The 27,771-nt window shown below is 45.5% G+C and overlaps 1 protein-coding gene across 1 annotated transcript in view; it reads left to right on the forward strand.

Annotated features, from left to right (window-relative positions):
• The window catches only part of LOC119464250 (tyrosine-protein phosphatase 10D-like), a 189,460-nt gene that overhangs the window by 129,254 nt on the left and 32,435 nt on the right, over window positions 1–27,771 (forward strand). The window contains 10 exon segments of the mRNA XM_037725162.2: window positions 9,004–9,253; window positions 15,173–15,454; window positions 17,028–17,131; window positions 18,687–18,867; window positions 20,023–20,298; window positions 22,203–22,303; window positions 22,756–22,921; window positions 23,825–24,085; window positions 24,969–25,112; window positions 27,046–27,171. Of these exon segments, the coding sequence (XP_037581090.1) occupies window positions 9,004–9,253; window positions 15,173–15,454; window positions 17,028–17,131; window positions 18,687–18,867; window positions 20,023–20,298; window positions 22,203–22,303; window positions 22,756–22,921; window positions 23,825–24,085; window positions 24,969–25,112; window positions 27,046–27,171 (1,891 nt within the window).

A 27,771-nucleotide genomic window follows, 5' to 3' on the forward strand; every position in this document is an offset into this window, starting at 1 on the left:
GGGTACTCAAGACGTAATGGCGAGCGATGGTTGCATCGCATCACTAGATCGACAAGAAGAAAAAAGTGGCAGAAAACAAAGAAAGATCCTAAAGCAGCGCAAAGGGGGCCCGCCGATCGTTAAGAACCTATCTTTCTAACTTCTAAGCTCTCAGGCATCCCGTATGGACCCGCAGATGGAAACCAAAGAGGGGCCATTGTCCTACCGAGATGTATTCCTTGTGGGTCCTCGGCGGTGGACGCTTACAGGTCATCGTCGTTCTTCTTGCGTCATGTGATTGCCCTCGGTGAGCGGCGAAGCCGGGGATGTATAGTTTTCAGGGGCGAGAGTTTGAAAGCACCTCAGGTGAAGTTTGTGAGAAAGTGTTTGCTGCTTAATGGAGTTCGCACATAGCCTTGAGGGGCTGCGCGTTCTTTGTAACTTTGTCATCGGCGCTTTCATCATGGCACACAGTGAAGGGCTCACATTCGGTCGATGAAGCGGAGATTACCTAAAGCGATTTTAACTGAGCATGCACTTAAAAAAAATTCACAGCATATCCACGGGGTGAATGATGATGAGTGGGCGAAGCTCCGGAGGGAATCATCGGATCTCCCGCTTAAGGGGACGCTAGCACAAACGCGTTAGAAACGTGCAGTACTCTCTAGTAAGGGGGAGCGGCCACAGCGTCTTACGCAGCCATTTACACATGCCGGAACGTGCACCGCGTTTGCCGACGCCATCACATGACTGCCGAGAGAGTATACCCCAACGTTACTAGAATAGACTTTATTCTAGTAACGTTGGTATACCCCCCGTATTTCATAAACGCTCCTCGACTTGAACTTGACTTGCCACCGCTTTGGGCAGCGCGTTCGAAACGCGTTGAAGGTAAGGCGGAGAGGCCACAGCGTCTTACACCAGCTTCTTACACGGGCCGTAACGCGCTAGCACAAACGCGTTAGAAACGCGCTAGAAACGCGGCCTTTCGTTAATGTTGGGTATTTATTGCCATCGTAGTGCGTGTGTCCATGTCCGCTTCGTGGCGTAGTGGGCTAACGCCGCGCGCTCGGAAGCGAGGGGTCCCTGGTTCGATTCCGCGCTACGGACACAACTTCGGAATTTTTTCTCATTTTTCTCAGACTGGTTACACACTACTACTACGACGACGACGACGGGGACGAACGGGTGCCGCTATAAGGAGCTTCGCCCCTAAAAGACGTATTATGAGAAGCTCGTGATTAGCTATAACTTCTACTTGATGGTGAACAAGGCGAGTTGGTGTAAGTTTGTAGTGATGAAATCTCGAAAAGATTAAACATGGCCCGTGAGCTTACTATCAGCTGAACGAGCAGACGATCGAGCTGGCGGAGCGAGTGCCGAAACGTCACGATGCACTGCTCCCACGTGACTACCTTCTGAATCGTGACGTCATGACGACACACTCCTCCAGGGAAATTAAACTTAAACTGGGTCTTAGAAAATCTATTATAGTAAATTGTTTAGGGCAATCTTAGGCTTTCTAGTATTCTTGTACGGTTTTCCTAAATCCAGGTCCTTGATTTAATGGGAAAAAAAAAGAGAAGTTGGAAATGCCATGTCAGCATTCCTTTAACGAACTGTTGTTGGTCTGCGCGTTGTCCTGAAGCTCTTGCTGCGCCCCGTCTCTGCGCTGTTCGCGTACACGTACAGCGGGCACCGTGGCGGCTTACGCGCGAGAAAACGCGGCACAACTGCGGCACCAGTGCTCGCCCCCGCAAGGCACTCAATTCACCCTTCTCGACGGGAGAGATCGGTCTCCGGGATTGCCGGTCACGTTGGAGGCTGAAGAAGTGGCGCTCACCCGCCGCTGCTGAGTGCATTGGACACACCGCGCCTTGCCTTCCGACCAGCTATGCATCCTGCGTAGCTGTGTGCGCTCTGCAGGCCCCTGTGTTTGGGCGAGTCTCGCGCTTCCTGGCATGCCCGAGTTTTCTCGCCTAATGTCACTGCGCCATTTTGCCTCTGCTGTAAGCGCGAACTCGTATACACTGTGCCTCAGTGTGGCTGTAATGCGGTAACAAGGAGCCATCCGTCTAGCAGTAGTAACGAAAGCGCTTACCACAGATTTCGAGAAATACGCCCTTACTGAAATTCTGGGTTAACAGCACTTTCCCACAATGTAGAAGATCTAAAGAAACACAAGTGTGTGTGTGTGTGTGTGTGTGTGTGTGTGTGTGTGTGTGTGTGTGTGTGTGTGTGTGTGTGTGTGTGTGTGTGTGTGTGTGTGTGTGTGTGTGTGTGTGTGTGTGTGTGTGTGTGTGTTTGTACGTGCGCGCGCTATTTATATACTATTTTGTTGTTCCTGCTGCGCTAAACTCGTAACAAGGTTAGCGACGTTTCTGGTCCAAAGGGACCAAATGTTCAAAATGTTAGAACCACGGAGTGCAAAACTTATATTTCGGGCACCTGGACAACAAAATGCGGCCAATAAATAAAGAATCTCGTTCCCGGTGATGTGTCCGGAAACACATCGCAGGATTTTCACGTTACTATTCACGGTGTTGTAGGCAGCGTATATGCTGGACTTTGGACTTTCGCGATTCACAATCGTAACGGCGCAAAGTATATGGCCACAAATTATTAGAAAACCATATATATATGTGACATCCGATGCAGCTGATATGCCTTATCGAGCATGCTCTAATTAAAGATACGGCACGGAGAGCACCAACCTCAGCATGATATTTATTTATTTATTTATTTATTTATTTATTTATTTATTTATTTATTTATTTAGAGATGCTGGCACTTGGATTTCTGATATTTGTTTTTCCGTTTGTCTTTCTCCCGTGTCAGTTATGTCTCGTGAAGCATCATGATTCGTACAACAATGATAGCAGTGTGAAGGTTTAACAGGCATACTGTTGCTACCTACTTGCCTCGGTCGTATACGGGTTTGGTGTTAATATATACAGACGTTTCCGTTATACAGAGAAACAGGAAAGCGCATTCTGCGCATAAAGCCACCGTGTTTGTCGCCGCTTATTGGAAACGCCGCTCCGCCGAGCACTTGCGAGCGCGTATGTTTTCTTTGCGAAGATGTGCGATGCGTAGCACGGCGGTATCGAAAACGTATACGCAAAACGTCGCTAAGCGGGCCCCGAACCAAATCGCACGTTCGTCGCACATGTATCACCATCGAGCCTTCTTGATCTTACGTTTATTTATTTTTTTCTTCGTGCTTGATCTATTTTTTTTTTTTTTTCGCTTTGCGCCTTGACAGCTCTTTATGAAAACAAAACGCTGCATTCTCCACGGGCAGCAAGTGACGCTTTACTCTGCCGATGCACTCGATATAGCAGTACGCAAGGGAGCTCCTGAATAGGGTCGACGCTTTAAGGAAGTTTCCTTATAAAAACAGATTGAAGCTGCAGTTCGTAGACGCTCAGTAGACTTATTGCAACCTCTGAAGGTATAACTCGCTCCGATGTCTAAGAATGTATTTATGCACATGCTGCATTGCTTTAATGTTTATCTTTTCAATTGAACTTCATTTCTACTTGTCATGGTCTTGAACTGAGATTATGTTAATTTGTTTCTACTTTGAATCACCTATATCAGGCAATTGCACCGGTAATCGCGTGCGTTACATATCTCGTTATGTTTATAAATGCACGTACTTTTTAGGCGGGAGGTTGGAGGTGGGTGGGGGGAGCGGGCTGGCTTTATGTGTACAACCACCCACAAATTTTTACGGTACGCATGATTTGCTAAAAAGCTGAATTACCGCGAAGCCTACGCGCCTATAGCCACATATGCCAAGTTTCAATCTGCCGTACTTTTTGCTGCCTACACAGTAATTAACTAAATTAAAAAGCACCAGGCCTTAATCCGCGTTGGTCGTAGAAACCGTGTCGGTCCTGTAACTGTTTTTGTTGTAGACTGTACATGTATCCCGCTTCGAAATTTGCTGAAACTACGCCAGAAGATTTAGAACAGCCATCTCCGCAAGCAGTTATTCCAGTAATTTTCATTTCCTGCGCTTGCATCTTTCTCTCTTGTTTTATCTATCTTCAGTGTGGACATTGTATTATTGCATGAACTTTAACATTTAATAGAAAAATTAATGAATGCTAAACAAACTCTATCTTCTAAAAACTACCTTTTATCTGTGAATGATCTACAGATGTCCTATAGACACCGTAGTGGAATAGAAGTGTAATTTATATAGGAAGAGGCTTTAAGGAAGTTCATTGCGAAAGTATAACAACGTTCTGTATACACTCAATAGACATCATGGCCTATTTCGCCTACCTGTACATTTTTCGGTCTATGCATAATCTGTATATGTCTTATTCAGTGCAAGGTATGTCGGCCGTGGTTTTAAAGGATATTCTCTTGCGTAAATTGATCCAGGCAGTCATTATACAGTCATCTTATATTTCGCTTACTTGCTGATTTCACCGTTTGTCTGTGCAAAACATTTACACTTTCTATAAACAAAACAGCTGAGTAAAAGTGCGAAGGCCAATGGGCAATATATGTACGCGTAGTCATTGTATGAACTTCAACGAAGGTGTTTGCGAGCCTTCTACGGACTGCAGACAAACTTTGGGTTCACGTTAAAAAACTTCGTACAGTCAAAGAACTTCCTCAATCAAACCAAATTTCCAAATATAACTCTTCTATCCAAATTGTCAACCAAGATTGTGTGCTCTTTGACGAAATTCCCGCCAGTTAACGAAGTTGTGACGTTGCATTTTCAGGTGGTTGTCCACCACACCAACTAGTTGTAGGCTGAAAAAATAGGTGTTTACTACACTCTTAAGCTCGTTCCGCATATTTTCCATTAAGTAAAAGCAACATATTTGCAAGCGATTTCTACTTAGTAAGTGGTATCTATGTGGTACAAATGTCCTTGAACGTCGGCTCTTAGTTCTGTCGATCTCCTTGCCACTGTAACTGTTCCACATACGTCTGAGTGGAACATAGTGGCTGAAATGTTCCACTTAATCAGCGCAATTTATGTGGAACAAGATCAAGAGCGCACGGTTACAACCCCACAGCGTATGACCCTTGTGACGTTTGTCAAGCCACCGACCTTCCTACAGGAAGTTTCCGTGACCGTATTAGCCGCTCCCGAAACCTGCCCTGCCTATACCACGTACTTCGCGGTCAGCCGCATCGCAAAAAGCAAACGTGCGCAGCACTCATAATCATGCCGCTGCACATAACGCGACGTGCACTCACCAACCAGCGCCATGCATTTTTTCGTCTCCGCCGTTCAATATTTGACGAGCTGCATCGGACGGAGCCGCGACACACGCATCATCCCGTATAACTTCGGTGACCTACGCCGCCACGTTAGGCTTAGGACGGGATGCCAAAATGGTAGATGTATATATTCAGGTCGTGTGCATGGGGGAGGGACGTCTCCCGCTTATTGTGTGTTATCGATCTGCGACCGCTGAGTGCGGTGTGTGGACTTCTGCAACGGAGTGCGTTAACTACATGGTCACATTATCGACGGTCATAACACCCGCCGATGTATATAGGCTCGTTGCGCTGCTGAGCAGAGGTCGCGGTCTCGACCTCTCCCACGTACGGCGGCCGGATATCAATTAGGGTGAAATGAAAGAACGCTCGTGTAGTTAGACTTAGGTGCATGTTAAAGGAACCCCGTTGATCAAAATTAATCCGGGGTCCCTCACTATACGGCGTGCCTCATAATCAGATCGTGGCTCTGGCTCGTAAAACCTCATAATGTAATTAATTTATTCGACGGGCACAACAAAACACTGTATATCGAACCTCTGCGCAGTAAACAATGTTTAGCCGAGTTAAACAGCTTCGATGTTATCCAGGTCGTCGCGCGGCGTCTACAGCCAAACCTTTGCGCAGGTTTCGTTAAAACAACGTATTCTTTAAAAGGGGTTACTTAAGCCTTTCTCAAGAAGCTTTCAACTTGAGAAAGCTTGAGATGACTTAAGAAAGCTTAAATAGGCTTGACTTAAAAAAGCTATCGATTCTTAAAGAGAAGCAATCGCTGTAAACAGCGCAATTTCTTGCACAAACCGCCTTTCTGGCTGGCAGTGATTCGGCGGCTCATCCCGCTGAATTAAGTCAACTAAACATTGACAACATGAAACGGAAAGTATAGCGCATCTAAACACAATTACAAGAGAGGGTATGCGAAGATATACTTTGTGATAGCGTTTATTTTGCGTTACATTCCGTTTCAAGTGCGTGACGTGTAACACAATAAGCCATGAAAAAATATTTAGTAGAAGCAATAGCAACATTCTAAAAAGAAAAGCATAACAAAAGAAGGACCCGCACTAAGCTATCAGAAGCACAAAAATTTGTTCCTCTTTCGAGAATTATTGCTCTCACTATTTTTATGTATATAGAGTGCATTTACAGTGTGCACGTGAATATTGTTTTACATTTGTAAATTCCCGCGACACTAACTACTGTCTTTATCTACATTGCTAGTTTGTAGAAAATTGTATAACTAGCGTCTATATATACAATGGAAGTACATCACATTTCATTGAGTGTATATATGTGCGCTTTCTCCGCTTGAAATGCTGACTGGAGGAAGAGCCCTTGTCAGGCTATCTGCCTTTAGCTCTTGCTTCCCTTTCTTTTGTATTTAGAAAGAATGAACTTCTTCTTCTATACCAGTGAAAAGTGTTCGCGTCATCTTTATCTGCCACCACGCGCGGCACCGTTCTTCCCGACGGCAAATACGAACGGGCGCGCTGAGAGTTAACATCACGTATGGCATATTCAGCATCTCGTGATTGTGCCTACTGTTCTTTGAGTAAGTGGAACAAGCGTGGACATTCGCTGGCGTGCGCTGAACACTGGCCGACTGGGCGCGACTAGTTTGTTCCTTTGAAGAGTGTCCTGTTGAGCTGACGTGTACATGTTCGGAGCGCTGCACACACACAAACAAGGCAACGAAAGGGCGACATGCTCCAACTGTGTGCCTGCTCTGCAGCTGCACTGGAGGGAGCAAATATTTCAATAGGAAATCGCTATACTATAAATAAGCATTCCAGTTGGGACTGCCCTCCCTGCCCTCCCGACAACGGCCGGGGCTCGTGTGGGGCCTCTGAACGAGGGCGTGCCGCTGATTTTTATGTTCTTGCTTCGCCTGTTCTACTTGGTCTTGACTTCAGCCAACGCAAGTCTGGCGCGGATCCAGACCCGAATTTGATTATTATAAGGCGCAGGGAGAATCAGCGTGAGCTTTTTGAAAAAAAAAAAAGAAGAAAGGTCCGTCTTTTAGAACGAGCATGTTTGTTTTGAGGGAGACCTATAGCTTGCAAGATTTAAGAATAACTTCAATATATTGTATTTCGAGATAAAATGTGGTCAGTACGAGTGTTTGTGTGTAGAGGAAATCGGAGACGCTGCAAACTGACGATAGTCACGAAGCATTAATATTGAAAGACAGATTGTGTGTGCTTGTGTGTCGGGGGAGGGGAGGGGGGACCTTGTTAGACTGCGCATGTTTGACTACCATGAAATAATGGTTAGTATTTCGTTCTCCTCAGGGTAGGAGATCCTTCTCATCTGCAATAGATAGTATTTCAGTCGGGGCTTGCTAATTCTCTAACTTCAGGTTACATTGTAAAACCGGCCGCGGTGACGAAATTATCAAATTTTACGCCATAAAGGCGGTTCGCGAGTCTAGAGAAGCTTGAACTTATCCGAAATGATGTGTGTGAGTTGCACTCCTGAAACTCAGCAAGGAGATATTATTTATAAAATGACTTTACATCACCGATGGAACGTAGTTGTGCAACCGCTGCTACCATTTATTCCTTGACTGAACTCTCGATGTAACTATACTCCTGTAGAACGTCAAAGTAGGACTATCGGGGTCATTTCGAATGACTCAAAAAGGCACATCAATAATGTGCCGAACGTCAACGAAAATTGCTCGCCGTCGCTCTGTGGTCGGTGCTTCGGCCCTTTCGCGGGCTCTTAGCGGAGCGGCGCGCATTGTATAACAAGTAGGTCAAGGCGATTGCACGGGCGTCCCGCCAGTCATCAGATGGACGACGGACAAGGCGCCAAGGCGCGGCGGCTTGCGTTGTGGGAAGGGGGGGAGTCAATAGGCCTGAGTGTTTTTATTGGGTATACCTGGACGGTGTGTGCGCGTGAGGCGGTTAGCACGAATGGGCTGACGCCTCCGCAGAGCAGCACGGCCCGCACCAGACCACCCAAGATGGGCCTTTCAAGAGCGCTGTCAAAAGTGCGCTGTAGTCGAGCGAGATGTGCAAAGACGTGTCTGCATGTGTTGTACAAGTGCCAACGTACTGTGCGCTGCACACAGTGGAGGGGTACGTGGGGGGCGGTCGGTAACCTATAAAGAGCCTGCCCTCACAAATTTATGTCTGCCATGTCTGTGTTCTGAATATCACTCATACGCATACGCCTGTCAGTTATGACGAAAAACGGCCCTTCATTACAGCTAGAATGATAGCACGTATACATACATGTCACGTGACAGCTATATGGTCAGGAGCTTGTACTTCCCGCACCTACACGCTCCTATAGCGTTAGTTGTCACAGGATCTGTACGCGCTTGTATTCTCGCTGCAGAGTGAAGACTCATTGCTCGTCCCGACTCATTGTTGTCTGCATAGGGCTTAGTGATATTCAGAAACCCATCGGATCGAGCCGGCAGGCACTTACGTACACCAATTTGTGAAGGCAGCTGGAGATTCGCGAATACGGAAAACGCAATGCTCCCATTAGGCTGATTAGAGTACCATATCCTTCTCCATTATGCCGTGCTTATATCAAAGCCGACATGGCTTGTAAACACACCTGCAACTGAGCTTGAACAGCTGAGTGTTTATTTTCTTAATGGATCCGCAGTGTTTGAAACTCAGGCGACCCGCTAAAGGGACGACTCGCATTTGTAGAACTGTGAGCTTCTGTACATCTTTCAATCGCTGTTGCTCATAGAACAGAGCAAACATTTATGCACGGCGTTAATGGCAATTGCATCATTCCGCGCAGGTGGGTGGAGTGAGCCAGCTGACGCTGCACCTGCCCAGCGAGTACACCAGTCTACCTGGGGGCGAGCTGCGCGTCGACTACTCGCCGCCCGTCGGCGACCCTGGGCCGAACTTCACGTTCCCGGCCACGGACTCCGTAGAGGGCGTGCCCATCGACGGCGTGCTGCCTGGCACGGACTACAACTTCCAGCTCTACCTCAGCAACGGCACAGTGAACAACCATCGGCTATGGTCGAGTGTCATCGAAACTGGTGCGTCTCAGTTCCGCAGTTTTATTGACCCTTTTCGCGGCGATCCCGTGGGCGCCGCCATGTTTGATCACGTGGTGACGCGTCCATTGCTTGCCTCAACTGCCTCCGTTGCCACCTTGTTTACCATGAAAGTGTGACACCGGCGCGGCTTAGAAAACCTCTGTTTTGGGAGATATCGTAGACGGTGACTAGGTGGACGACACGAATCTTTGATCACAGCTTCAGAGAACCTGCAAAAGCGCTTTCGGAGCTGATTAAGCTATGTCCAAACGGCGCAAGCAGCGTACATGGTGCTTGTTCCAAAAGCGGGGCTAAATATCTATTGCAAGCTATCCAAGCATTCCGATTATAAATTCAGTCAGGATTAGTGTGTTTTGCTCTTTGTTGTTTATTCGGCAAATATTTTGAAGCACTGGCTTGTCAGTTTCTGATTCAGTGAAGTTCCTCGGTGCGGCCACTATCTGATTATTTTCTGCCTAATCGCTCGCGGGTGTGCTCAGTTCCGATAGATTTGTTCTTGCTGCGCACAAGGCTTGAAACGTAGCTGTTTTGTACATTGTAATACCTTGTAGCAAATCTATATTACAGCTATAGTAACTCGCTTATCCTTGTAGACCGTCACCGTCACGAAACATTCAGCTTCGACCATTCGTGCGCCATGCATCGTTGTAGTCCGTCATTTATTGTGCGTATACAGTGCGCATATATTGAAGTGTGCGCCCATTCACTTATTCTTGATACGTCGGTGATAGAGTGGGCGTAAGTTTTCCTGCCATTTGGGACAGATGTGTATAGATAACGTGCGCGAAACTTACTATGACAGGAAGCGGCGCTACTCCCTTTGTCATTGTTTAACGAGCGGTACTCACTCTTGCCGACGTTCTGGGGATGAAGTCCTTTCTTTGAAGGTTATCGCGGGGGGGGGGGGGGGGGGGTTACAGTTGCCTTAGTTTGCCAATACCATCTAAACAGCACTAATTTCATTTTCTTCACGGGGAATTGTAAAAAAATGCGCTCTTTGCGCAAGTTTGCGAGTGTGCAGACGATTGCGCGTCTTACATCTTCGTTGCAGTACTCAAAAAAAGGGGGGTTAATTCGGCCTCAGGGGGGGGGGGGGGTGTTACAACCCCCGAACCCCCCCCCCCCCCCCCCGTCGGTGCGCTACTGGCGAAAACTCAGTTGAATTTCTGACAGCTGATCGCACAGAAGCAAGGTAGAAGCGGTAATGGTTTCGTATTCGTGCGCGGTCGCTGAGGAGACGTATGGCGTGCTGCCGTGAGCACCATCTCGTTCCTCTAAAACAAACTGCTCTGCGAAAAGGGTCAATTATATATTATTTTTCTATTATTACGCTTCTTGATGAACATTCTTCCTATAAGCCGGTCAAAATATCGACTGCCTGTGGTTATCTGAGGACCCTTCTGCTAAATCATTGCCTATTTAAGCATTCGAGTATATCTGTATCTTTTTTATACCATCTTTAACGAACTATACGACCGTCTCGTAATCCCTTTCAGGTTCACACGCCATATACCGTATAAAACACGAAACACACAAATACAGTATTGTCTTTCTGCAGCGTTATTGTTAAATCAGTTGTTTGTTTATATATTTGCGCTGCCTCTATGAGAAGCAGGCCCTCGACATCCTTTTTCAGGATCTACGCCCTCAACAAATTTTCTTTGTGGTTTGCCATGCAGAAACAGACTTGAACGAAAAACAGTCTGCGAAAGTGCTGCTGTACACACAAGTTTTCTAATATACGACCTCGGCGACACGGAGAAGGATCGTGTGTGTCATAGAGGGAGCGGAAGTTTCAGACAACGCTTCTGTGAACGTTTCCACTACTCTTTCAGACACACGTCACCTATAGACTCGTACGCTATGCGTTCAGTCATGGAGATGGCGCCCTGTGACATCAGTGAACACATCTCGGCACCCTGACGCTAACCTACTGCTGAACCGCAAACGTTATTTCAAGGATTTGCGGCAACGTTTTCATTGTTCATGAGACTACAGCTACCACAGCAGTGCTGGAACAAGGAATGCGAGCGTGATTGCGAGAGTCTACTTTTACGAAGCTTCATTCGCTTCCCTACTGCTTTGAAGGCACGTGAAGGAAAGTCGTGTTATCACAATTTATGACTCCCCTTACTGTAATTAGCATAGCTCTTTTGCACCCGTTTTCGCAGGTGTTCTAAACTGAAATATTTATGAGTGTTGATGATCTGTTTTCCGTAGGTGCAACCTTTACAAGTTAGGTGAACGTGCTAGGGAACAAATGCACTAGACATGACGTGTCACACGCTCATTCTCTTCAACGTATTTGTCCATGCATGTATGTTTTTGTCCTGTAGAATTGTCGATCGAAAGAGGTTTTTGACGAGTGGTATGTCGAAATGCATTTTCCTTCTGTTACACATGATTGCTGCAGAGTTGAACAGTCAAGATAGCTTTAGGAAAATATATACGTGAGGCATATAACTATGTATCAATGGATGGCTCCAGGGATGGCATCAACTATTAAGCCGCAAATATATATATTTTTTTGTTTCCGTCAAACAACTTTTGTTTGTTGATGTGGTGTGTGGATGTGGTGGTTGGTGGTCGTTTGATGGTGGTTGGCTATACTCAATACAAATCCCTCCAATGCGTCCTTCTTGGCGCACATACACTATGCTTCTCTGAATGCTTGGTCAAGGCTTCTACTTCGCATGCCTTCCTTTTTTTTTTTCCTATCGCCTCTTCATTTCCAGTGTTTACAGTGTGCTCTTATCACTATGGCTACAGAAAGGAGTCACATCTCATGGCTATCTCGGCGATGTCTCTTACAACAGTAAGTACAGAAAGAAAAAAGAACTCGGAGGAATGGCCACTGAGAATGCATTGGCCTTCTCTGCGCAGTAGTCTTACGGACACGCAAATATTGCACGCCATGTTTCCATACCAGCAAATTCCAGAATCATATGTGCCACGCATATGCTCAACATCAATTATACATGGACAGCACGTGTTATAAGATATTCGCGTGAAATTTAACAACTTTCACACAAGTGTTGTAAGACTCAATTGTCTTATAGGTATTTCTTCTTTGTAAGCTGTGTTTTAACATTAACAGATCATGGAATGGATAACATATCCGAAATAACTCGGCTCATTGTTTATCTGTCAAGATCTGTCACCAAACTGTGCATTAGCGTTCATGCTGCGAAGCTTCTTGCAGTGAGAGCTGTTGTTCATAGTCTCATATTTTTCAGAGCACTTACCAGCTCAAATTTGCAGGCTCTGCTCACTTCCAATACTCGACAGCACACTTGCACAAAACAGTTATCCCATTCTTATAATAAAATTATATGGCCAGTCTTCGAAGCTAAATCTGAGAAACCTGTAGATGAAGAGCATACTGCTCGCACCGTCCAACATTTTTTTTCTCTCTCTCTTTCTTTGTTTTCTCGCTTTCCTCGCTGGCCTGCACAGGGCAACCCAATTACCGAGCCCCCCTCCCGGTCCCGAACTACCAAGGCTACCAGCCCGGGCATGCGGTACAGACGGCACCACCACCCTCCTCCCTCTATCCCAGTCACTACCACCAACCACAACTTGCCAACACACCACCACAACAACCACCACCACCACCACCACCACCTCTCTACCCTGTCTACAATCCCCTGGCCGCCACGGCCGGCCGGTGTACGGGACCGTTGCCCGAACCTGGGTGTCCCGCACCATCCACACGCCCTCATCCACGATCCCTCCCGGTCTCCTTACCCATCCGTGCCTGCCGCACTCTCGTCCGACGACATCATTGCCGGTACGATAAGAGAGAAAGGGAGAGTGATGAGATAAGGAGACAGCTGGACAAAAACGTTAAACGGACACTAAAAAGAGACAAACTGAATCAGTTTAGATCGATAAGGCATGCTTGAAGAACTCTGGTTTCGTTGATTTCGCGGCAATCAGTTGAATATTAGAAGGGAAAATGGTGGTCAACGATTCATCTTTTGAATTTCGCGCCGAAATTCCTGGGCTGGTACGTCAATATGACACCATGGATGACTATATATATATATATTTCAATTTCGGCAGTTGTGATTCAGTAAAAGTACTTCACACTTCGTAAGTTCAGTCTATGGCCCTTAGAGAATACAATGTAATTCATTTTTACCGATAAATATTTAGAACAGAGGGGACGGCGTCCAAATCTATGACATCATGGCCCACTTGTGCGGGAATGTGAAGACGGCGTCGCCACTAGTCTCGTTTTTGTGTCTTTTTCTAGCTTGCCAAGCGACTTCTCACGGTTAGAGTGGCTGTTTTGCTATTGTGGAAGAAGTAATTTACTAAAACAGCTTATACCAGTTTTCTTTTTAGTGTTCCTTTAACTGTGATAGTCCAGTTGATTCCGCCGTCCAGCATTCAGTTATCTTAGCTCACAAGCGTTACGGGCTGGCGAAACAAAAGCAGAACAAATCTCTGTTACATTGATTGACCTCATAAGGTGCACTCCACCCGGGGCCGGAAATGTGTTATGCTTTCGTCCTGTGCTTGTCAGGCAAGGCATCCACATTTACTGTCATGTATTAAAGCCTTGTTTTGAACATTATGGAACTGCTTTGTTCTCACATGAACAGGTATGTTGCACACTATACTCCTAGGACGATGTTTGTGCAAGAGAGCTTTCTGCCGCTGCTGAACATGGTTGGAATAGAAAAGTGACTGGAAGCTTGTACTGCATGCGTCCAAGTCATGTTCAGGGGGGCTAATAACTCTGAGGAAATGTCACTGCTTGGCACTGCCGGTAAGAATCGAGCGAAAACTTAGGTGACGTCCTTGGAACGACTTCGGGGCACGGAATTTCAGGCAGATATTCACGTTCATCATGAGAATATGTTTCCCACATATGCTGTATTCTCAACTGCCATGCAGCAAAATAACCATACACAGTAGTTGCTCTCTGGTTTTCACAGCAGGAAGAATCTCCCTTTGTTATGATGTTTTGTTTAAATGCATAAAATATATTTCGTTTGCGCAAAACAAGGTTCTAATACATAAATGTATGTGCGATGTTGCCACATCCAAGCTCACAGCACAAAGATTATAAAATATATATCAACAAAAAGTATGCGAGACAAACTTTCTGCTTTCTTATTTGTTAGGCGCAAATAACATTGAAAGTAAACCGTCTCTGCTCGTACTGGGTGCGCTTCCGGAGAACAGCAGTTCTGCCAGATTTCACTTTTGAAGTGAACGTTGTGTATCGAATGCATTGTTAGCATCGTCCTTCTGTCTTTTATTATTAAACCTGTGGGTATAAGGTTGGCACCTTTCTACTTAACATTAGTACTCGAGGAAACCTTCTTTGAAACACTTCAGTGCTATTGCAATACACTGTGGTACACTTACGTAACAGCTGGTCAACAGCGGGCGAAGAGAAGCCTAAGCCTAAAGCCAACGTTATGAGGAGGGAACACTTGTCATCGTCAGGTCTCGACGAACACAAGTCAACTTTGACGAAACGTTTGGCTCCAGACTGAAGGCTTCCTTTGTTCGATTGCTCTTGATCACTTCAAGTGTCCATCTTTCGGTGAATGTTTTGCCTTGCTTGGTTTAATAACGTAACTGTTTAAATAATGATCATGCTACCTAAACACCTTAATCAAAACTACACCTTGCTCCCACTGATACTTCCAATCCGCCTGCCTTCCCAAAGTGCCCGCCAAAGCCGCTGGATAGCTTTTCACCAGGTACGTATAAATAATTTTGGATGAAACTGTTTACGGATCACGGTATGCATAGAGAACATCGCGAGCCATCTTGCGCAACCTATCGTAAAAGATGCTTAAACGAACCTGCGCGTTAAGCTATGTCGGGTTGTTTGATGCCGGCTTTTGGTGCTATTCTCGCCGATTCTTTTTGCAGAGCCTGACCCGCCCACCAACCTGTCCATCAAAATTGACACGGGCAAAGTGGCCCACGTCTACTGGCAGCCACCGGCCGAAGGCAAGATCACGGGATACCGGCTCGCCATTTCCCCCCTCTCCGACCAGGACGAGGCGCCCGAGCGCAGTGTACACCTGAACGACGAAAACCCTCCGTACACGCTCAGGGACCTCACCCCAGGAGGAACCTACCAGCTGCAACTGTTCAGCGTCTACAAGTCCCGCGAGTCCCAGCAGTCCGCCGCGTCAAACTTCACCACAAGTACGTATATTGCGTAGCTCCGTCAGGTATTTGATGGCTACGGGGTGATCTATGTCATGTGAGCTTAAAGGAACACTAAAACAAAACAATAAATCAATTTAGACTGATAAAGTATTGTTTGAAAAAAATTGTTCATTTCACTATAATAGGTCGATTATTAGAAGAGAAAGTGAAGCTCAAAGTATCATTTTTGAATTTCGCGCCAAAAACGTCTATGTGGCGTCACATATTCCAAAGTTTTTTTTTTTTCTTTTTCGTATTTGGACCACATTGACTGAGTAAAAGTTGGCAAAACTTGCCATATTCAGTCTTTGGCTCCTTTAAAACATAGTATAGTCAATTTTTAGCACTAACGAATTAACTAGGCCCTAGCAAATGTCAAAATCCATGACGTCAGCTTCTGACATCAAGGCGGCGGCGCCACCCGTGTTTTGTGTTTTTCATTTTTACTGGCTTACCAAGCGCCTTCTTTAAGAGTGGTGTTTTTGGTGTTGTGAAAGGGTAATTTACTGATACAGAAGAAATCATTTTTCTCTTTAGAGGCTCTTTAATGAAGCACTGACATATTTTTCTAGTTGTAAGTACTATACCATATACATTCCACGTGCAAAAGGGTGAGACTTGGCTAGTGTGAACACGGGGAAACAAGATATTTTAATCTGAAACTAAGGTTTGTTGCGGAACGTCGCCGAAGCGTCATGGCGTCATCTTGACCTCATGACAGAGAGCAAATCTTGCTGACGTCACGTAGCAATAAGGCTTGCTGCGATGACGCTGCTCACACACAAAAAAAATTAACAAGAGTGGATGTCTTCTGACTGCGCTACCATGTGGCAACAGCGGGAATTGTACGAACGTAACCAAGCCAATGTATCCTTCATGACGTCATGACCCTTGCACCTCCTGGGTACCGAAACCGAAACTTAGGCAGCTGCCGCGTACGGCTCGGCCGCTGCGAGCCTTATCTTGAAAGCGATCTGCGATGCAGACAGAGTGTAGGCGTCTAGGTGCACCGAGGGCCGATAGCTTCATGCACGCTATAGCACCCGCGATCACAAAGTGAAACGTCATTGTAACTTTTTTTTTTATCCGGGCAATCTCTGCCGCTGAACACATTGTAAGACGCTGGTTGGAACGCCGCAGAAATATCTTCATCTGTTGGCCAAATCCAAATGCATGCGAACATTTTCAGGTGCACCACACTGATATCATAGTATAATTCTCATATGAATTGGATTGATATCTTCACTTTCCGGCCTGTATCTGAGTGTAGAGTTGTACTCTGAGAGAAAAGGAAGGCGATGGCTTTAATGACAAGCAGGACCCATTGGTCTGAGTGAAGGCCTGGCATAATGTTGCACGGTTATCGCGGCAACTTGACTGAGGTAAAAAGGCAATAATGGTAAAGGCCTAACTACTCGCATAAGATCAAGTGCCACCCTAGATTATACCCATACCTGGTTTATCATTTAGCAAGTTGCTCGATATGACGAATCGATACCCTAAGCCCCCTATAGGCCAAAGCGTCAGCATTTTCAGTAAAGATGTCATTCACTCATTCTTTTCTTCCTAGAACCCAATGCCCCGGGCCGCTTCATTGTGTGGTTCCGAAATGAAACCACGCTCTTGGTGCTGTGGCAGCCACCTTACCCTTCCGGCATCTTCGATCAGTATTTGGTGAGTGAATTCGCAGTACCTTTAGTTACGACTGGTACCTTCAAAGATATTGAGTGGATGTGTACTGAATAGTAGGTGAATCACTTTAGCGACATCGTGTTTTGATTTAGTAACCAAGTGTCATTACTGGGTGCATTTCCCGAAAATGTGAAGCAACACATGTAGGTAACTGAACCGAATTTGAAAACTGTGAAATTTTATCTGGACTTTGTAGATTCATAGGTCGAGTAAAACATGTAGTTTTCTCGGACATCGTTAGGGGCGAGGTGGCCTAAGGGCAATTAACTTCATCAGGGAAAAATTCAAGCGCAGTAGAGCGAAAGTGAGCACAAAACTATAGCATAAAAGCGAAACACCACACAGAACCACAAAAGAAGAAAGAATGAAAGCACAGAAAAAATAGGCATAAAACAAACGTATTTGCTTGACTGTAAACATTTTGATTAAGAGAACCATGATCAAGCGAGTAGGCTCATCATATGATGTTGTTATCTTGTCCGTAAACACGTTACATTCTTCTGAATACCGTAGTACTGAAGAGATGTATGTATGGCAGCAACAGCGCTGGCATCGACACGTGATGCGGAGTTCAGCCAGAGAGTGCACAAAGCTGATACTGCAGCGACCTACCATATTCTACTTAAGCGCTGTCGTAAAGCATCGGTAGTAACATAATCGCTGACATGCAGTACTTTACTATTCTCCTTCGACGAGAACACTCGCGCAACGAGAAAACGTTTCAAGTGCGTTATAGTTGGACGGAGCCACCACAAGATGTTGCTACTAGCATTGCTGGGCTCTGGTAGCCCGGTTGTCCGTAAACGGCAAGAAGTTGAAGGAGAGGCTGAACCTCTCTATTCTCTTTGGTGAGATGGTTGTAGAAGACTGTGGTCAGCTGTGAGTGTGGCTGCTCGGCGTGTCACCCCCTCTCCTCATCTCTTTCTCTTGCCACTCCCTCCTATTTCAATTTTACTATTTCAATTCCTATTTTAATGATTTTAAAAAGGCAACGCTCGTATTTTTGCCTGTAATTCGGCATTTATTTCTGTAAAAAAAATAAAAAAAAAGACCATATGGCAATTGGCATGTCACATTTTGTAATCGCTCTAGAATTTGTGCCGCTAGACATGCCAAGCCCACGGTTAGTAGCTCAAATATTATATATTGCAATAACATAAAGTGAACGATACACGATACAAAAAAAAAAAATGCTTACAGCAAAATATAATTACTGTTCCTTATAACCAGAAACAGTTGCTCAGTGGCGACCGCGGCACAGCCACTGCTTAGCGGGCGGCAACCCCCTCAGCAGACTGCACCCGGGGCGGTTCCCCCTCTCCCTCTCCTCACTAGTGACACCACAGGTTCAGCTGACTGCAGACCTTGGCGCTGAGCCGTGCTCCCTCAAGGGCTGCAGAAGATAGCGCCAACCTTTCCCTTTCCTCAAGAACCACTTATCATCATCATCTGCAGACCCAACCCATGCTTTTATTTTCTCTCTCCCCCCCCCTCCATTTCTGGCGCCTCTTTGACTCAATCGAGTGTAAACACACAGGTGAGCATCACACCGGAGGATGCGTCTCAGTCCATCCTCTACGTCGACAAGGAGGGTGAGCCACCTGGTCCGGCGCAAGCCCCCTTTTATGGCCTCGTTCCTGGTCGTGCGTACAACATCTCGGTGCAGACCATCAGCCAGACGCAGATCAGCGCACCGACAGAGGCGCAGTACCGAACCGGTGAGTGGTTGCTTGTCCTGTCTAGACTTGTCCCTCGTCCTTACTGCGCTATGTTGGTTCTATTACGATGAATAACTAACATGCCCAAACCTATTCCCTTCCAAGTGGTACCAGCCGGTTCAAGTTTTCTACGAAAACATCTTCGTCAAGTCGAAAATAAAATTGATACATTCAGCCAAACACATTTGCTGGAACTTTCTGTGCGGTAGATGAGCCTTGTAAGGTTTTTCGATTTCGCCCTATCATACTTCCTCACCGTCTTCAATATGTCGGCTTCAAGTATCAGTGGTACAAACGGGATGTACTCGTATTTTTAATGTATGCATTCCCAGCACATTCATTAATGTATATATATATATATCTTATAAAGTTACAGGTCCCCCTAATTGGTGAGGAGGTCGTAAGTCTTTGCTAGAATCGCTTAATGGATTCTCTTTTCTTTTTTTCCTTCGGTAGAAAACCTCCGAAATCCTCATTTCCACGCACTGTTGTGCATTTTGATGGTGCCCAGGAAAATGGTGTCTGTGCCTTGCCATTTGATTGCAGAAATCCCCTTGCCGCTCTCAATATTTAATTAGGCGGACACTGGCTATTATTCCGTGACACATTTAGTGAATTGAGTGGGCGCAATCCAATGTCTCCAGTGTAGTTAGATTTAGGTGCGTGTTAGAGAGTGATACCTCATACTTTATTTAAACTTTAAAAAATGTAAATTTAAGAGTACAGGCAGTGTGCAGGTCCTGCGAGAAAACGAGGCCCATGCAAATAGATGTGCCCGCAGCACCAACCAACTATATATTATATAAATACCAAATATATTATATAAATAAAGAAGAATGAAGGGGGAAAATATATACAGATAGAAGAGTATAAAAGGAATGGGGTACAGATGATTACACTTGTTCAAAAAGTTCACGGTGAGCACCATCACCGTTTTACAAGAGTTCACGTACGGTGGGGGCCTTGACCGTGGGCCAAGTGTCGACCAAGTGTTGAAAAGCAATACCAAACTTTCCGCTGTGGGTGCCTTCAATTGCCCAGCTGTAGCTTTGTGACGTGAAAGACTAATGATAACCATGCGAAGAGTGCAAGTTTTTCATGCAAAAACTGTTACCTTCCATGTTTGGCCTTTTCCTTCCCTCTTAACCAACGCAGTTCCCCTCCCACCATCCAACGTGACCTTCAACAAGGAGAAGGTGACCTCCCGGTCGTTCGAAGTGTCCTGGTCCCCTCCAAAGTCGTTCTCCGAGTTCGACCGCTACCAGGTAGCCTTGAGCATGCAGCACTCACTTAGGCAGATTGTGGGCAGGGATGAAGAGCGCGTGGCCATCTTCGACCAAGACCTGGAACCCGGCCGCACGTACGAGGTCATGGTGAAAACGGTCAGCGGCAACGTGGCCAGCTGGCCAGTCATGGGAAACGTCACCACACGTAAGTACAGTCTCGAATTCGATGATAATAACCCAGACCGCCGGCTCGTTGGTTTGTCTAGTACAAAAATGTTCTTTGTTCAGATTTACGCTGTTACCGTCACTTTAACGAACGCACGAATTCGCGAATTTTCGGACTCTGAGCACACTCATCATGATCGTGACAACGATGAGGCTTAAGCCAAGCGCCTTTTCAGTTTAGCTAGTCGATAAGGTGAAGCGAGGACCACATTCCGAAAAGTTGCAAGACCGAGGATTAAATTAATCGTGGAAGGTGTGGCACTAGCACAAGAAATTAAAAGAGGAAGTAAACAAGAAAGGCGTCGGCCACACTAGCGTTAATTTGTTTCATGAAATACTTATGAAACACGAGTCACCTGGTCCTCGGGCTCATTGGCTTGTATGGGACGAAAATTTTCTTGGCTCAGTATTATGCGAGTCCAACTTGATTGTGACGAATGCACAATTATCTGGATTTTTAGACTCTGAGCACTCATGACGACCTTGTGACAACGGCGCCGTTTAAGCCAGGCGCTTTTTAGAGCGCAGCTCTTAGGCGCCCGTTCCTGCGACGAGCGTCGGCGCCAGCGTAATCGAGCGAACGAGCCCAGCGGAAGATGAAAGAGTGAACGCGGAGCACAGCGGGGGATAAAAGACGCAAGGAGGAAAGCAGAGGAGGAGGGCATGGAGCAAGCGTGCAAAGAAAAGCGTAGTGCGGTGACAATGGCTACGAGATGGCGCCAGAGTAGTGCACGTCGTCTGGGAGGTCTGTCTGGGGGGGCTGCTGCCAATCGCGCCCACGCGTCACACTCGAGCTGACTCTCGCGATCTCCAGATTAGCGAGGCAGTCGCGCCAAACTTTGCTCCATTTGTAACATTCCGCACGAGACAGATTGTCCGCACCAGCCAATATATCGCCAAATGAGAACAAATATAGAGCTGCACTCAAATTTTGCATCAGGGAGTATCATCGTTGGTGATTTTTGTTTTTTTAATTTAGCAAGCTGGTCGACAACGCCAAGCGATGTCCGCATTCCAAATGTTGTATGGCCAATGATGAAGTTAACCCCTCAAAGCCCAAACACTTCTGCACACACACACACACACAAAATTAAAATAAAGTGCTCACCTTTATTTTTGGCCATGAATAGCACATCTGTAACAAAAGAAAACAAAAAAAACAATAGGTGACTACAATTAACACTTCATTAATATTGCCTAATACTGTACTCTTCTTCTATCTCGTGGCAATATGTAGTAATTATTTAATTATTAGCTTGCTTACCTATCCACAACTGAGCATTCGATTCAACGCGTCAATAACGCAACTATATGGGTTTTGCGTTAAGCTTCCCATGCTTAAATTATCATTTTTTAGGTATCAAACTCAGCATACGTATCAAAAACGATGTGTTGAATGTTGTGGGGTTAAACTAATCAGTTTCATGAAATACCAATAAAACATAATGTTCATAACCCGATCTGCAGGCTTGCTGGCGCAAACGTTTACTTGGCTCATTGATTTACGCCGTCTAATTTGATTTTACCGAACAACCTATTTTACAATTTTCCGGCTCATCGCACTCACTACGATCTTCGAAAAAAATGGCGGGTAAGCCAAGCGTTTTTCAATTTAGCATTTAGCAAGTTGCTCGATATGACGAAGCGAAATGAAAGTGACACGTTTTATTAAATGCTAATAAAACGGTAAAAAATAGCATTAATTCACACCAATGCAGTGACATGCCCAATTCTTACAAGAAGCAACAAGTACTCGCACAAAGGGACTAAAATTAGTCAGAAATCTCTTTCAAGAATAATAATTTTTAGAGAACTGTGGTCCAGGCTTCTGGTCAACTACTTGGGTTGCACGTCTTATTGATCAAAGTCACACGCATCACGCAGATCCTTTGTCTGTGGAGGACTTGAATGCAACCTATGGTGACGCGGGGGAAATCCTGGTTCGCTGGAAACCCAATAATGCAAGCCTTCAGGATGCCTACATGGTGAGTCCTTCTGCTAACATTGTGGTGTCGCAACGTTAACTCCTATTTTTTCTTTAATCTGACTTTAAAGTGAATCGCGTTAGTATGACAACTTCCGTGTCCAGTGGCTGTTATGGATTCTTTCAACTCTTGTAGCATGCGTCCATACGCCGTGCTTAAGATGATCTATGATCATTAAGTTGCATCATGGCAACGAATAAAATCATGTAGGATGTGTTTTCTGAATATCACGAGGTAGTTTGGTAATATTGAACAGAAAGAACAGCAATTTTGATTCTAACATCACATTATCAGCGGCAATGTCATTATCTATGGAAATGAACATAATTTATGTCCCCAGCCACCGTGACGTTTCTTCGCGAAAAGTGTTTATATATACTTCTCCCAAACTTCGCCATCATCCACCCACTCGCAAACGTTAATACTATCTTTTTCTTTTCTTTTATCTTCAGGTTCGTTACAATGAACTGGAATCCTTCAACAGCGACAGCCTGGAGACAGTGAAGAACAATTCGGTGTTGCTGAAAGGCCTTCTGCAAGGCCGTAACTACTCCATCAGCGTTGTCGCTGTCAGCAAGGGTGTAGCAAGCAAGCCAGTGTTCACGTACCAATCGACACGTAAGTACACCATGGTGTCATTACGGAGTTTTAGCTTGTCCCTGGCTGTATAAGTGATGTTCAAAACATGACGGCCATGATGTGTCTCCAGGTCCAGGAATCGCTTCCAGTGCTTGCAGCCAGAGAAAGCATAGATCTGTTTCTGTTACTTGAAGAGAGCCGTCGCGGGGACATGGACGCCACATATTACCGCTTGCGGAATAGCAGGTTACCGGAGCTGTTTGCGACAGCGTCAACACTGGTAGCAACAACCTGCGACGTAGACTTTAACCAAAGGGCACACAAAGATAATACTGCAGTTACCTACCGTGTCCTATTTAACTGTTAATGTAAAGTGTTGGTAGCGACATACTCATTATAGCGTGCAGTCCTTTTACGATTTTCATTCGACGAGAGCACTCTCGCAAAGCAATAACGCTTCAAATGCATTGTCGTTGGGCAAAGCATCATTATGCGTCGCTGCCAGCTTTGCTACTATTAACGGTTCCAGTAACCTGGTAATCCTTAAACAGTAAGAAGCTCATTTACGCACAGGCTAAAACAGTCTATTTTCATTGGGAGCGAAAGCATGAAAAAAAAGGTAAATAAGGAGTCTGAAAGGAAACTGCCTGCTATTTTGCATTTTTATACGACACGCAATGGGCTTCAAACAAAATCACTTGATTCAGTGCAAACACCAGGTATTGACTTGCTACTATGTGCCGGGTGTTGCGAAACTTAGTTGCAACTTACCATTTTCACGAAATGTAGCATTGTGTGTGCTTCTGGTGGCCTTCTGCCAGATACATTTCAACAAGCTATATTGTGGCTTGGACTATCCCATCTTATAAGTTGCATATGAGGTGGAAATAACTGTAATATTAATGGTACTCTTATTATTGCAATATGATCGCCTACTCGCAGGTCCGGCGTCGCCAGTAATCGAGGCGCTGGAGCCGGTTGGACAGCACATGAACGTTTCGTGGAAGTCTGACGTGACAAGCCGGCAGGACTCATTCGCAGTCGTCTATGTGCGCAACGACACCGGAGAGCGCCGTCAGGAGGACACGCGCCAGAACTGGCTCCTGCTCAACAACCTGTACCCCGGCGCCAGCTACCAGATCCGCGTGTACGCCGTGAGCCACGGCCTCTGGTCCGAGCCGCACTCCTACTACCAGACAGTCGGTGAGTCGGCCGCCGTGTACTTCATCATCATCATAGTTGTTGATTTTGTTGCTGCTGGACTGCGATGTGTGAGAGTGGCGCCATCTGGCGACGTGTTCTAAATGTAGCCTAGGCGGGATGAGAGGCAGCGCCGCTGAGCGAAAGGTTTTCTATTATGGTTGATCAGTGTGACAGACACAGCTGTTAGGTGTAATATTTCAGTCTATACCTGTGGTCTGCCAATTTCGAGCAAAACTGTCATCATATGTTTCAGCCGTAGCACGACTTGCACCTGGCAGTACCTGCAACCCACGGATGACATTTAAAAGACTGTTCACTACTTAAAATGCGGTAACAAAGCATAGACAGTCATTTTCCTCAAAGAATGTTAGGCAACTTATTTTCTTGTTCTGCCTGTGGGCAAAATTGATACATCTGCACTCGTCAAATCAGTTTTTTACCGTGCACATCATCCAACTGCCTCAGCCGAGCCTATTCTTTTGCGCCAATAAACGTGAAAGATATTAGGAAGTTTTAGAAATAGCGTACTCAGGCAGATTTGCGTAACCAGAAATCAAAACTTTGCGCACTTTTATATTCTTTTGTACATTGCCTGAGTAATTTCGTATGCCTGGTCGATAGCATTCCTTAATATTGTGTTTCCTCGTTTTAAACCTTCCTATCGTATGTGTTTTAATTATTCACAGAAAAAAAAATCCTGTATTAAGTGTTCTTCTATGGGGTGCTTGCTTGTATTCAGCTCGGATACCTCCATACGTGGAAACTATTTCTCGGGCAATACATTGTACATTAAACCAGTGATGAGTTCTTAGATAAAGTCGTTGCCTTGCATGATAAACTGAATTGCGTTGATAAACTAACCCTACCTCTTTGAAATTTACAGCCCCAAGGCCTCCACAAAACCTGCAAATAGTCAAGGCTAGCAACTCGACCGTAATACTCACGTGGAATGCCCCAGCGAACTCCTTGGTTGACCATTATGCTGTTCGATACCGCCCTATTGAATCAACATACTGGAGGGAATTCGGTAAGTAAAGGATTCCACCAAAGGCTTGAGAGAAGTAAAGTGTAGACAGGTGAAGTTTTTTTCAGTTGGCTTCCTCTATGGTTATACTATATTTTCGCATTTTATTGTATATGGTATATGGCTGTTATATCTGTGTAAATAAAAAGCAAACGGATAAAACAACCGCATAAAGTCAAGGAAAGCATAGGGGCCAATAACTGTTTTTTTTTTGTTTAATTGACATGTAGGAACAATAAGGGAAATCGGTTCCACATATTTGGCTAATAATGGTTGTTACATATGGTGGTTATTAACAAAAAACGAGATCCTCAGTTCCTGCGATTCCTCTCGATCGCTCACATATATAGAAAATTATTTGACACAACAAACGAAATTTAGACTTTTGTTACTTAAGCTTTATTTGTATGGTTCCAAGTCACAAAATCAGAAATGCATGTTTCGCTGTACAGTCGGCGTCACCCTTGTGTAGAGCGCGATAACGGCGACCTCCGGGGCGCGCCGGAGGCAGCCAGCGACGTCTAACGCTAGCTGCTGGGCTCGTTTGGGCCCAGCAACTACCGTTAGACGTCACTGGCTGGCTCCGGAGCACCCTGACAGCCACCGTTCCCACGCTCTTCACAAGGGTGACGGCGATTGTACATATTGTATTATAGCAATTCGTGCGGTGCGTAGCTAGAAGTGTACTTAAAACTTGGTATAGGCACAGTACTACGCTGGTAAGCTAGTTTTACATCCTCATATTCTAGCAAAAAGCAGCTGAACATGCTGAGAACATAGAGATAACATTTGTCGCGAGAACCCAACAGAAACAGCCTAATGTTCGTTTATGAAGCTGAGACCCTATTTGCTAGATTTCCCTTATGTAACTACAGTGCGCGATTGGCCATCACTTAACCATGTAGGTCAGTATTATGAATTGCGAGCTCCCGAAGGCTAGACCAAGTAAAGAACTCTAAAGCACGTGAAGTTTTGTGAATATTGAGAATACGATGGAGCCCTCTTATGTTCAACATCACAATTCGTCTGCATCTGCTCTTATGCTAGAACTGTTCATAAGAACGCAGACATTCGATTGTAATGTTGGACATAATACAGTTGAACTGTGTCAAACGACATCGCACCTGAAACAAAAATACATTCGTTATATCTGATATTCGTTATAAGCATGTATTCATTATTCGCTATGTGGTCATATCGACGAAAAACATTTAGACTTAATTTGTAATATCTGACGATTCGTTACACCTGTGTGCCGATAATTCGTCATATCCGTGTTCCGTGTTTTGAGGTGCAACCATATTAAGGCCCGTACACACTAGCGGAAAAACGAGTGCCGCGCAAGCAGCTGCACGGCAGCTTTTTCTTGCCGCGGGAGGGATTGGTCCTCGACTGATTTTTTGCGGTTTGCCGCGTGCGCCGCGTATAAAGGAGACCAGTGTGAGTTGTCGCTTCCGTGACATGCGCACGAGAGACTGGTTTTATGCGGACCCGTCTGACCGCTCGTTTCGTACTCGCTTTCGGTGTCAGCCGGAAACTCGTTTCGCACTATCGTCAACACTCGTCAGCTCCCGGACGAAGCTAGCTGACGGATAGTTCGAGAGGGGGGAGGAGTCTATGCTGTCACGTGACTGCTACGGCAGCGCGCCGACGGTTGGGGTGGCCGCCCTGCCGCAGCTGCGTTTTATCACCGGCAGCGTGCCGCTCGCATTTTGCCCCTAGTGTGTATGTGCCTTTAGTGGAGGCAGCTGGCCTGTGGCAAGCAGCACATATAATTATACTCGAAAACCCCTTTTGGAACTCCCGTGTTCCTTACAAAAGTAAATTACGTGATTTTAACTGCTGGTAGGCGATCATGTACAAGGAACTGGACAAAATGTTTGCGTCACTTCTTTTTCTCCTCCCCACCACACACACACGCTCTCTTTCTCTTTAGGTGTTGTCAACTCAACGTCAGCTGAAATCGATGACTTGATCGCTGGAGAACGATATGTAGTTCGCGTGGCTACAGTCAGCAACAAAGTGGAAAGCACTGACGCCCAAGACGTGGAGCAAACGCTGTGTAAGTCTCCTTTCTTTTGTGTCTATTTTAAGTGTCAAGGCCAGAAGAGTATTCCATAATCAGCAACACTCAGATTCAGTGAGAAAGACTGCCGGAATACAAGTTGTCTCATGCATGCAATAATTATCTGGGATAGTGGCAATGCAATTAGTGGCAAATGCTACTGTGACCTTATTGGTCAGTGTGAAACACAACGGAAGAAACTGGGCAACAATGTTGAAAGACAGATTTGACTTGTGCCTAAATGTATTACTCTTCACGGAATACCAGGTTACTGGAGACATGGACGGCAGATGATGATGATGATTTACTGGCATCCCCTTTGAAATGGGGTGGTGACAAATAGTCACCTAACCTGCTTGAGTGATCAGCTATGCTATACATGCCTTTCATTCTAGCATTTTGTATACTTAATGTTTTTCTCGTCCTTAAAGCTTTTATATCTACCTTGTACCACTACCTATGTCTGTAACGAATCCCTTCCTATCAATCTATTCTGTGCTTTCTTCCCACGACTACTCTAAATGTCTCTTGCTTATCTCGACTGGTGATCGGTTCATGCTTTCATCAAGTTTAAATCAAAGCACTTCTGGAAGGTGT

This window comes from Dermacentor silvarum, chromosome 9, assembly GCF_013339745.2.
Source record: "Dermacentor silvarum isolate Dsil-2018 chromosome 9, BIME_Dsil_1.4, whole genome shotgun sequence".
NCBI classification, from domain to species: Eukaryota; Metazoa; Arthropoda; class Arachnida; order Ixodida; family Ixodidae; genus Dermacentor; species Dermacentor silvarum.